At 33.1% G+C, this 12,332-nt stretch overlaps 1 protein-coding gene across 1 annotated transcript in view; it reads left to right on the top strand.

Annotated features, from left to right (window-relative positions):
- Positions 1-12,332, top strand: part of bt (projectin protein bent) — a 379,904-nt gene that overhangs the window by 200,964 nt on the left and 166,608 nt on the right. Inside the window, 3 exon segments of the mRNA XM_089089036.1 lie at positions 1,037-1,184; positions 6,239-6,475; positions 7,589-7,728. Coding sequence (XP_088945162.1) covers positions 1,037-1,184; positions 6,239-6,475; positions 7,589-7,728 — 525 coding nt within the window.

Genomic DNA, 12,332 nt, shown 5'->3' with positions numbered 1-12,332 from the left:
TATTTATTCAGTCAACCCTTTGTTATATTTCATATTTAAAAATGGGATATTAAAAATTCAGTTCCAGCTTTTCTTTTTTTTATGAATCTCTTTTTTATTTCTTTTTTTTAACTCTTCTCCGTTAATTTTTATAGGTTTTGATATTTTGCATGAAATCTTTATTTGGCTTTTAAAAATCTTTTCTTCTATTGTTTCTTTCTTGTTTATTTTTTATTTTTTTTTAAGGTCTCTTGTTTTCTTAAAAATTATTTTGTCCCATTGAAGCAAATAAATATTATGCGAGAAATTTCACTCCTTTTAAAAAACACGCTTTTTCGATCAAAAATATAATATCAGAGCATTTAGCACAATACCAAAAGTTTTGTTTTCACTGGAAATATTTAAGCTAGGTTTTGACAGAAAATGAATTTCTCTTCAGAGAATATCTTTTCGACAGCCAAACTTTGCTCAGTCGTTGGAAAGATTTAAGTTGGTGAATGTTCGGTTCGCTTCTTTTTCAGATCAGAATAGAAAAATTCGCTTCTCCGGCCGACAAAACAGTTTAAAATATGTAAAACTTTCCTATTTGTCCTCTGGTGAAAACATAAGATTGGCATTCTTTTTAGGATAAGTTTTCAGACCAGTCTTTTCATTATCCTTGAATGCATGAGAGTTTTTTCTAGCCCCACCTCCCCCAAAATAAAAAGCTGAACTCTCCGAATTCTCGTCACAAACATAATATGAGATAAAAATCATTACTTTTTGTTAGTGTTAACTTCCAAGGAGATTTTGGAAAATGCAATTTTATTCTGGAGAAATTAGGGAGAAACTCCAAAAAAATCTGGGAATGCTAGAAGCTCTGATTCAGAGGAACATTTTTGAGAATTTTTTTGAAAATTTCAGAGAATGTCGCTTTCAGTCACGCATGCTAGCTAGAACACTTGGCTATTATCGTTAGATAAAATTTATCGTTTTCTGTCAAAACTTTGCTTAACTGTTTATAAGAAGCCCATTAATTTTGATTGTAAGAAAACTTATAGCTCGTGTTTTTTAATAGCGTCGTCGACCTAGCTCCGATGTGCGCCGACCTAGTGTTGCTGAAATTGAAGAGAAGATTGACAAGCCGTCAACTCCACTTCGCCCAGTTGGCCAACCAGGCCCTCCGTCCATTGTTGATATACAAGAAAACTATTCAGCAGTAGAAGGTACTTTTTCATTTAAAAGTGAAATAGACCTATAAGTAAAAAGGGAGATGGGATGGGGCTAATATATGCAGAGATAGAATTAAGTTATTGAGGCTAAATTAAAAATTCAGAAGCCGCTTTATTATAAGATGTTTGATAAATTCATTTTTTTTAATTGTAGATGTCACACCTTGGGCGCCCATTTGGGGGCAGGGGGGCTCTTAACCCCCCCCCCCCCCCTGGCTGAATGATGCTGCCTTATTTTTATATTTTTGTTCTGAGATTTCTATTATATAGCGTTAGAAGTGCCAATTAGACGAGGTCCCCCCCTGGAATTCAGCTTATGGGTACCCATGTGTTATACAGAGTATTAGCACCGCAGTGAAGGCCCATTATAATTTTAAACTAAATATCTGAAATTAAATAAAACTGAAACTTAAACTAATTCTAAAAGAACTTTACAAAATATTTTCTTTTACTCAAAATGTTGATTGCCCTAAACCTGTTGAACATTTGTTTTGAATAAAGGGTTTGGATCCTGTATTCACGCTTTAAATCTGAGTTTTTTTTAAATTTTTTTTAATTAACAACACAATTTGTATTTATTGAATGAATGAAGGTAATACCGAGTATGTACACAATATTTTTCCTACAAGCGAGTTAAGTTGTAGCTCTTTTGCTGTTATGACACATTGATGTCATATTTAATTATTTGATGACCCTAGGATGATGGGAGATCGCTTACAACCCCGTCTTCTTCCAACCTTCCATCCTGGGAAGAACTTATTCTTAAATCTAACAGGTCTTTTTTCTTTTTGTTATAAAAGTGAGGGTTGAACTCTCAGATAAAAATTTTCCCTCGTCAGGTACTCCATAAGCTCATGTCCCCTTTCATTTATAGTTGAACTTCTCAATAACGTTTGGCATGCAATTAAATTGCATAAAAATAATTTTAGGAAATTAAAGAAAAGGGAGGGGGTAATTATCCGAAAGTAACTATATTCTCTTTTTTTGTCTTTCCTGTTAACTAGGGTTTTGAAAGGAGAGAATATTGTGCTTAAAAGAGATAGTTCTGACTTGTCAGGTGAAAAGTGTCAACGAGAGAACTGAGTCCGAGAGTTAGTTCAGCAGCTTTTCAAATAAAAAGTTTCCCCTGAAGTCCAAATGCAAGTAAAATAAATAAAAGCTCCCCACTTATTCAGGCTGTAATCCCAGTTTCCATTATATTGCTTTGGCAGACTCCAGAAGGGCCTTGGAAGGCTCCAGACGATTTTACATTCAGTTGGACATACCGGCCAGAATTTGTATACTGATCACAACTTTTATTTCAAATGAAGGGTTTGGATACCGCTCATTATCTTTTGTTGGTTTCTGGACCAAACTTACCTTCTTTGGTTAGAACTCAGCTTTAACGAACCTCCTCTTTTTTTCTTTCCTCACACAGGAAAGAGGAAAGGAAAGGTTCTCCTCTTTTATTTACTTTCCATCCTTCCTGTGTTCCCCAAATATCATTTCGGACTTGTCATTTACGCAACGCTTGTTCATCAGCGATTCTTTGTATTAAACTCACATCTACTTATATCTGCTATCTACTTACATCTGAGACTCGTATCTAGCTGTAGCAAATACAAGGTTTTGCTTAAATAACGACAAAGACCACACTTCCTTTCGATTGTAAAAACAACAACAATTACAACAACAACAACAATTAAAAACAACAACGACAATTAAAAACAATAACAACAACAGTTAAAACAACAAAAAAGTTACATAAGACTGTAGAATTGTCTAAACCTTAAGAATATTTTGTTTCTTATATCAAACAGCCGTCTTCAGCAAGCTACATATATAAATAAAGTACAACTCACAATAAAACGGAATCTTTGAAACTAAAATTGAAGAATTTAAACAGTCCTAGAATCATTACTTCAACGAAATTCAATGGTTTCATCATCAGTCCTAATCAAACTTAGCTGAAGTTATGTTCTTGGGGATGTTTTAATTTTTTAAGCTCAGTTTTAAATACTTCATTTTATACTACTCAGAATAAAATAGAATATTTGAAACTAAAATTGAAGGATTGAAACAGTCATAGAATCATTAGTTCAACGAAATTCAATGGTTTCATCATCAGCCCTGGTCGAACTTGGCTGAAGTATTGATCTTGGGGCTGTTTTAATTTTTCAATTCAGTTTTAAATATTTCATTATACTGTAAGTTTTATTTTATATATTTTATTTATTATATATTTTACTTTATTTACTATGTATTTTATATATATATTTTATTTATTTTATATACATACGTAGCTTGCTGAGGCCGACTCTTAGATATAGAGCCGAAACATTTTTAAGGTTTAGATATAGGCTCTTAGATATAGAGCAGAAATTATTTTTTAGGTTTAGATGTAGGCCCTTAGATATAGAGCCGAAATATTTTTAAGGCTTAGATAAGGCTCTTAGATATAGAGCCTATTCTAAGGATTAAACAACTCCACTGTCTTAGGTAAATTCCCTGTTGTTTTTAAGGTTTTGTTTCAATTGGAATTATTCTACATTCTTATGATCAAAAACCTCCTTCTGCATTACAGACATAGCGGATGCTTTGATATTTGTACTAGAAATCTGAACGAAATGTTTCTGATATACACTGCGTATATTGGAATAAGGACAGACTACAGTATTGTATACATTAATAGTCGTATTTTACATTCGTTGATGCATATCCATGTTTTAACTATTAACATATTTTTAGAACCTTTGATGGGTATATTTTTTATGTTCTACAGAACCGTACCATAGAGTAAGCATAAAACAAACAGTCTTTCTGCTTTTCTACATTCTGCTCTACATTTATAAAGTCTATCTTTTACATTCTGCTTTTTTACATTCTACACTATTCTACATTATGCATTCTACACTCTATATTTATACATTCTACATCATTCTGCTCCTCTTCTCTCCACTATATACATTGATATTTTTAATTTAAATTCGTTGATGCATATCCATGTGCTAACTTTTAACATATTTTTAGGACCTTTGAGGGGTACATTGATTATGTTCTACAGAACCGTACCATCGAGTAAGCGCATAACAAACAATCCTCTGCTTTTCTGAATCTATAAGTTTGAAAGCTTCTTTTATGCACACCTCTTTACTTGAAATATCAAACTTCAAAATACGGTCATATAAATTTAGACTGTAAACCTCTCCGTTTAGAGGAAAACGAGCTTTGCACCAATCTGTATCTCTAACTTTGAAAGCTTCTTTTATATAAGCCTCTCTACTTGAGAAAGTTCAAACTGCAATAGACGGTCATGTGGATGCAGATCTTTACGACTCAAAGAGGAAACGAGCATTGTATCTTTATAAAGCTATAAGTTTGTAAGTTTCTTTTATGCACACCTCAGCTTGAAAATCAAACCAGCATACGGTCGTGTACACATAGGCTGTTACCTCGGCTCAGAGGAAAACAAGCGTTGCAACTCTCTAACTCTATGTTTGAAAGCTTTTCTTATATAAGCATCTTTAGTTGGAAACCCTGATGAAATAACCAGTCATGTGGAAATAGATCGTTACTTCTCAAAGAAAAAACAAGCTTGACACCTCTCTAAATGAATAAGTTTGAGAGCTTCTTTCATGTACACCTCTTTAAATGCACACCTCTTTAATTGAAAAGACAGACTTTAATAGACGGTCCTATGGGTATAAACCGTTACTTTTCATTTTAGAGCAATGTTTTTCGTGTAAAAAGTGAAACAACAAAGAGCAACCGAAATCAAATATATTTTGAAAAATAGTTAGAATGTGTCCCTGCATATTAAGCAGCTTATTAAGAATTTACTATGAAGAGCCTCCCTTTAGGGGTGCTAAGCTCAATCAAAGGGGTTGAGGTGGTTGGGGTGAACTAATTATGGAAAAAATCTTGTAAGATCGGCAAGGAAAACAAAACGTAGAAAATAAATGCAATTTATGCCCGCTTTTATCTGTATCGATTCTATTTTTCTCAGTTCTAGAGAATTCTTAATTTCAGTTCTATTGCTAAGTATTGGCTTCTTATGCCTGCTTCTCTTAATGTTCAAAGAATTTTCACTCACCTTGTTTAAGTGTCCTGCACCAAAAACGTCGTGTCCTGCACTACGTCTTGGTAGTAATGCTTGTCAATAAAAACAGGATCGCACATGACTGCTGTGTCAGTATTGCATCCCGTGCCCTGCATTTACCTAGTTATAAACAATTCTAAAATGAAGAAATATTCTTTGCAGATGCCAACACTACAGCCAATTACATGCCAAATTACAGCCTAGTAAACGACACAGAATTCGCAAAGGATTCTGACTAATGGATAATTCTGCTGGGCTTGGTATGTTTTGACAGGCGTCTTCGGGCTGAAAAACCTCTTCCTAACTAATTTATCTATTATTGGCTGCCTCTCCGTAGTAGCATGAAACTAGTAGAATGAAAACCATGTTGTGACCAAGATGGGCCCAGGATTGCACAAAGCCTCCATTCATGGAGGTGTCGAAATAAGAAGTTACAAAATTGAGTCTACCAGCATCATAACTTCCCGAGTATCTTGTATTGATCCTGCCAGTCACCGGTTTACTATAAAACTGAGGTCTGGGGGAACGAGGCATGGGAATGGCAGTTACCCCACTGCCCCATAGAAAATTACACCCCTGCAGTAAGCGGGAGGGGGGTTCAAGACGATAAAACGAAATCTGTCCTCATGGACAAAGATCTTCAAGTCCATTTCATTTTCAAATTGAAAAGGCAATTAAGTGGGGTGAATGTTTTTCGTATTCTGTACTGTCTAAGGCTATATCAATAAATATAATTTATACTAACCAAAAACGTCGTGTCCTGCACTACGTCTTGGTAGTAATGCTTGTCAATAAAAACAGGATTGTTTAAGTGTCCTGCACCAAAAACGTCGTGTCCTGCACTACGTCTTGGTAGTAATGCTTGTCAATAAAAACAGGATCGCACATGACTGCTGTGTCAGTATTGCATCCCGTGCCCTGCATTTACCTAGTTATAAACAATTCTAAAATGAAGAAATATTCTTTGCAGATGCCAACACTTATATTACAATTCAAGTGGAGGGCAATCCGGTTCCGACATTCCGATTTTTCAAAGGAATTACAGAAATTATGGATGGTGGCCGATATCGATTTGTGACAGACGGTGAAACGAACACAGTAACATTGTGTATAAGGAAGACAAAACCAAATGATGAAGGCTCTTACAAAATTGTCGTAGCGAATGAACATGGAGAAGATTCAGCAGAAACCGTTCTCTTTGTTTCAGGTATGGAGTTTATCAATAAATAACTTCTAAATCATTTAACTGAATATCCTTAATTATGCCTTCATTTAAATTGAATTTCTTGTTTATTGAATTTTTATTTCACTTATTTACACATTAATATCTGTCCCTGTTCATATCACTTACAGGAGTTGTCCATGCGGCATGTACCCCTAAAACCACCGCATAGATCTATCCCTGTTCATATCACTTACATGAGTTGTCCATGGGGCTTGTGCCCCTAAAACCACCGCATGCATCTGTCCCTGTTCATATCACTTACATGAGTTGTCCATGGGGCATGTATCCCTAAAACCACCGCATGGATCTTTTCTTGTTCATATCACTTATATGAGTTGTCAAGTGTTCCTGCATTTTTATTTTTACAAAAATAACTAATCCATATTATGCAAAAGTCTATCCATAATAAGGTTGAGTAGCATAAACAAACTTTAGAATTATATAAAAATAACGATAGAGCTCAACAAAGAATTAAAAACAATAGACAAGCTACTGAAAATGGTTGTTGATTGGCCAGTGGGAATCACACAAAACGAATTCTACCAAGTTGCCGCAAATTAATCCGAAGCGATAATACCAGTTTTATATTGACTGGGTAATGTAATAAATAAGTCTACATTGTCGTGGATAATTGCCTGATTCTATTGGTCATTATTTATAATGGCCAAGCATTATAAAAACTACGCTAAATAATGGAAACGGACCTAACTAAAAAAATAGGGTCAAATCTTCGATGATATATTACCTTCATACCCCCAAGAACCAAAAATACAAGGTTATGAGAATTAAATATTGTTTTTGCTAGAAAATACCGATAGCTGCTGTACAGGCAAATACTATCACGCCATCTATTTTATTTATTTATTTATTTACGGGGTATAAGCAAGCTGCTGCTCCAATTTTAGATGCGTCGGGGCCCAAAACTGGAAAGATAGAACCCCAGTTTACATCTAAAAGAGCAGAGAACAGGGTACCAAAAGCCACATTTTAGTCATTATCTACCACGTAGTTTGATTTGGATGATAACTATGCAGTATATTTTTTTATTTCAGTGAGACAAGTTACAGTCAATAATTGCTTTTCTTTATTTTTCAGATGCTAGCGGAATGGATTTCCGCTCTATGCTGAAAAAACGTAAGTATGCCAAATGGAAACAAGAACAGGATGACCCTGATTGGGGTAAGCTCAAAGAAGTAGAGGAGCAAAAGAAGCCGCAACTGAAAAAAGTGGAAAGGGTAATGTTTCTTTTTTTTCTATTATATTAAAATCCGATGTGAAACGGGGTTCACCGAACTGTTAAAAATTTAGTTTTTTTTAACAATGTTCTAAACAGAGTTTTTCCAACACTGATCTAAAAAAAAACTTTTTCAGTTAAATGGATATGTATACTTTTGATACATAAAGCATATAGCTGATGAGTAGAACTGCTCCCTTTGTTAATAAATTGCATTTTTTTTCGCAAATAACTGATGTTTGAACGGGAGAAGAATTGATAATTTAATTACTCTGGAAAAACACTGTCACAGCCTGTAAAACTAGTTTAATTAGCCTGGAAAATCCGTTTGACCATTGACCACTTTACGTGCCGGTCGTTTTTGTTTATTAAGACAGAGCTCTAAAAAGCGTGTTTTCTTTCTTGCTTGTATATTGAGACTTGGAATTATTATCTGTTACAGATTTTATCCTGAATTCAAATATTTTATCATTAATGATGTGAGGACTGCACTGTTTCTCCATGATTCTTTTACAGGCATAGAGAACTTTCTAGTGTTATATCTGAACTTACTATTAGCAATAACTTACCATTAGACTACCTATATGAAGCTATCATCAACAGTCGTATAATATAGAAACAGGTTGAAAATTTGTGCCTAAAAGTAAAAATTCATAAGAAACCCTGGGCTTTCAGCACTTTATTAAAAAAAAGGTAAACAAAAAAGCTTGAGTTGTCTTAGTTTTCAAAGTTAATGTATCATTTTGATAAGTGAATAATATAGTTAAATTTTGTTCGGTGCTTCCGAATAATCAACCAGTTGGATCAAACCATTTGATCATAAATAGGTCAGAAATGCTACGTACAGAAAATGACGTTGCCATATCTAAAATGAGAAGTTAAATACTGTTTATTCAATAATTCTCTTCTCATCTACTATTTGTTGGTTTTTATTACTATTTGTTGGTTCTATTTTGAATGTTATGGTAAGTTATTTCGTCTTTTTCCCTTTATTTTCTTTATTTTTAAACAAAGAATATTTTTAAACAAAAAATAACAGTTTTGTTCTTGATGATTTACTTTTAGAATAGAGGTTGATATCTTAATACGTAAGGATAATATTACTGAATTTTCTAAGGCCAGAATCAGCCTGTTAAATACCATCATTTTGAAATAAAAAGTGTTCAATCTGTCGTTTTGTTAATAACAATTAATTATTCTTTTCTGGGGTGTCCTCAATCTTTCCAAAAGAAAATCAGGCTCTCCAAAACATCCCGTAAACGCTAATATTCTTTAAAGTTAATATTTTAAGGTTTCAGAGAATCCATTTTTTTTTTGGGGGGGGGGGGAGTCTGGGGGAAATAGAAGAATCTGAAGATAGCAGAAGCATTGATTTTATTGCAAGCAAACATTTTTCTTCACAGCTTAAAGTTTAAAGTTTCTTAAAAGCTCAAAATTTTCCTTAAAAGTTTTTAAAGTTGATTTCTTAAAAGTTCAAAATTTAAAGTTCCCCTCCTAGACTCCAGCTCTCAGGACTCAGGTCTCAGTACTAACTATCAGGACATGAAAGCAAGCTAAACAAGTGTTGAGAAATTCTTTTAAAGAATGTCTCTGGATCTACACCACCGCAGTGAATTGTCTCTGGAAATAATCCTCACTGCAGTGAAAGGTAGGGTTAGACAAAGGGGTTGAAAATCAAGATGAATCATATTTTCAGTTTACAAATTTTTAATTTATAGAATCCTCCAAAAGTTAATCACCGCCAAGTAAAATATAAAAATTTAGAAATTATTCTGTTGCTATCATTTACATTATCTTTAACATTTTAGTTCGCAAATTAATTTATTAGTTGTCCAAAATTAATTAATAACATTTTCTTTATTATACTGTTCAATCCTTTGTTTAAATCGTATCTCGTAGTATTGAGATCTAGTTCAGTTGTATTTGCCAGTGGTTTTAATACTTTGATTTGAGCGTGTGTTGCTTCCTCTACAATGTTTTGCCATATGCAAATTCTAGTTCAATATACAGTTAGAATTTTTATTTAATAAAACTTTTTAAAAAGAATAATCACACTGGTAAAAAATTCAGCAGTTGTTTTACTGATTGAAATAATTATTAGCCCATTTAGGTGAAGTAAATTATATTTTTTATAATTTTTTAATCATAATTAATTTAAAAACTTATCTACAAGACAAGTGGTTCTCAAGGGGTACGCGCACCCCTTGGGGGTATGCAACAATTTTTAGGGGGTATATGGCCAGACAAAAAAAATAAATAAAACAAACCTTTAACTCTAGGACTGACATTTTCATTTACATTTTAGCTTAAATTCACTTTGCATCGGTAACTGAGATGGGGTACCTTAAATGTTTTGTTGCTAAAAAGGGGTACAATGTCTAAATAAGTTTGAGAGTCACTGTAACTAGGCTATTAACCTTATAACATTTTTGTTTGTTTCTTTCGTTGAATTGATGTTAGCAAACTTCTTTATATGACTTATAACATTGTTTAGTCAAACGTCAAAGTAACATATTACCATGAACTTGCACAAAATACCAACGTATTTCTAGCATTGATTTTCTAATTTTTCTAACTTATAAAAAAAATTGTCATTTTTCTAACAAGACAGGATTGTGCTTTCCTGTGTTCATTATATGCTAATATGCGGTTTCATTAATCAGAATTACTGAATTGTAGGCCTACTTCAATTCAAAATTTAATACTGAATTGTTCTTTAGTATTCCTAATGTATATTAATGTATTATCGAATCCAATCTAACTTTATAATAGGTAAATTTTTTCTGTATTAGTAAACATAAGGAGCGTGGTAAGGTAGCTACTTATTTTTTTCTGTTCTCTTATTTACCTTCTGGCTTCTTATCTCTCTGTTCTGTCTTTTGTATTGCTGTTCAAACCAAATTCATTGGGCAAGGCTACTTAGCCGTTAGCCTTAGTTAGTTGCTCAAACTTTCACGTAGTTATTCTGCATCAGTATATTCGTAATAATCAAATTAGGGTTGTTAGTCTAATATTCAATAAATATTTTTGTATTTGAACCTATTCCTTTCAAATGTGTCAAAAATTGATTGGCTTTCGATTTTTAAAATACATAATAATTTATAAAAAAAAAGTTTTAACATGAAATATATATAAAATTTAATACTATATTTACATAAAATATATTTACTATTTATATTTTTTATATATTTCTTATTGTGTAGAAAATATATTTTCAGTAATGAAAAAATAAAGCCTTCGATTTTTAGCTCATCAATGCGATAAAAACTTAAGGACTTTGAATTTGATGCCTACTTCAGCTAATTGCCATCCTCAAATAAAACATTCTTAAGGTAATGCGGTACCTCAAAGATAATTTAGCAAGCTTTAGCGCTGGCTGACCGTCACAAAAACAAAGACCCATTAGCAAATTCTCCCAGGGTAGTACCAATCACCGAGAGCTGTAGAGAATTTGTGATTTGACTGTAAAATGTGACTGAGAAGGCATTGAGATTTTACGTCACTTTTTTGGCTCGTCAATCAAAACTTGTGACACCACGGGGACCTCCCAAAGCAGCCAAATTGCTCATCTGATGATTTCTTTGAGCTAATTTATAGCGTTTTCCTATCAGGAAATGAAGAACATTTTTATGGACTCCACTTTTTTGAACTTTAAAAAGAAAATTATGCTACATTTAACTGAAGAAATAATCGAACTTTCTGTTAATGTAGGTTTCATAAGACTGAATATCTCTATTTCCAGCACAAAACAAGACAAGTTAATGGTTTTTCTCAGAATTCTGGGAAAGTTGGTGTCAGCTTTTAGTTTTTGTCATTCACTCAGGCCTTTTGTCGAAGCTTAACAAGTTACGGCAAGACCGCCCAATCCATTCTGAATACTTTGGCAACACAAACTGAAAAAGTTTGTAATTTGCGAGATAGGATAATCCTATATGGTACCGTATCACCTTAAAAATGTATCCTGTTTAAATTTTTCGATAAAAAAACCGTTGTAAGATTAATAATAAAAAACGCTGAAAGGGTCAGAATGGGGAAACTTGAGAAAGTCTCATGCCCTTAGAGTCCTAGAGTTCATATCGTGGAGGTAACGCGTTCTTGTATATCAATTAGCAGCAGACATATATGTACATGATTTTCCCTTGAATTGATTTTATAATACGTAAATCTCTGTTAGGAAATGGCATTTGAATTGAATTTTCCTGCAAAAATTCACGACTTAAAAATAGTTGTGGAAGGGGAAGAACTTTCTGGGAAGACTAAAGTTTAGCCTTTTTTTTATTTAGATTTGTTTTAACATTCTGAGGAAATCAGGTACATATAGCTCTGTCTCTTAGTTTAGTTATTCGTATATGTGTATTAAGCGTCTTCCTTCATTTGTCTTTTTTCTGTCTTTAATTTCTTCTTTCTTCCTTTTTCTTTCTGTTTTCTTCTTTCTTTGCTGTCTTTATTTTAATAGTAGGAAATACACAGTGCAATAAAAATCTTGAAAGACAAAAATGATTTTTTCTTAGATACAAATAAAAATAAAATTGCCTGCTTATTTTCTTTGCAATAGATTAACTATTTAAAATGCTCGCGCACTCTAACATGTGCCTTTGAAAACTC

The sequence above is a fragment of the Artemia sp. Qi Xiang Cuo genome, chromosome 1 (genome assembly GCF_049724085.1).
Source record: "Artemia sp. Qi Xiang Cuo chromosome 1, ASM4972408v1, whole genome shotgun sequence".
Classification (NCBI taxonomy): domain Eukaryota; kingdom Metazoa; phylum Arthropoda; class Branchiopoda; order Anostraca; family Artemiidae; genus Artemia; species Artemia sp. Qi Xiang Cuo.
This window is presented reverse-complemented; position numbering and strand designations above follow the sequence as displayed.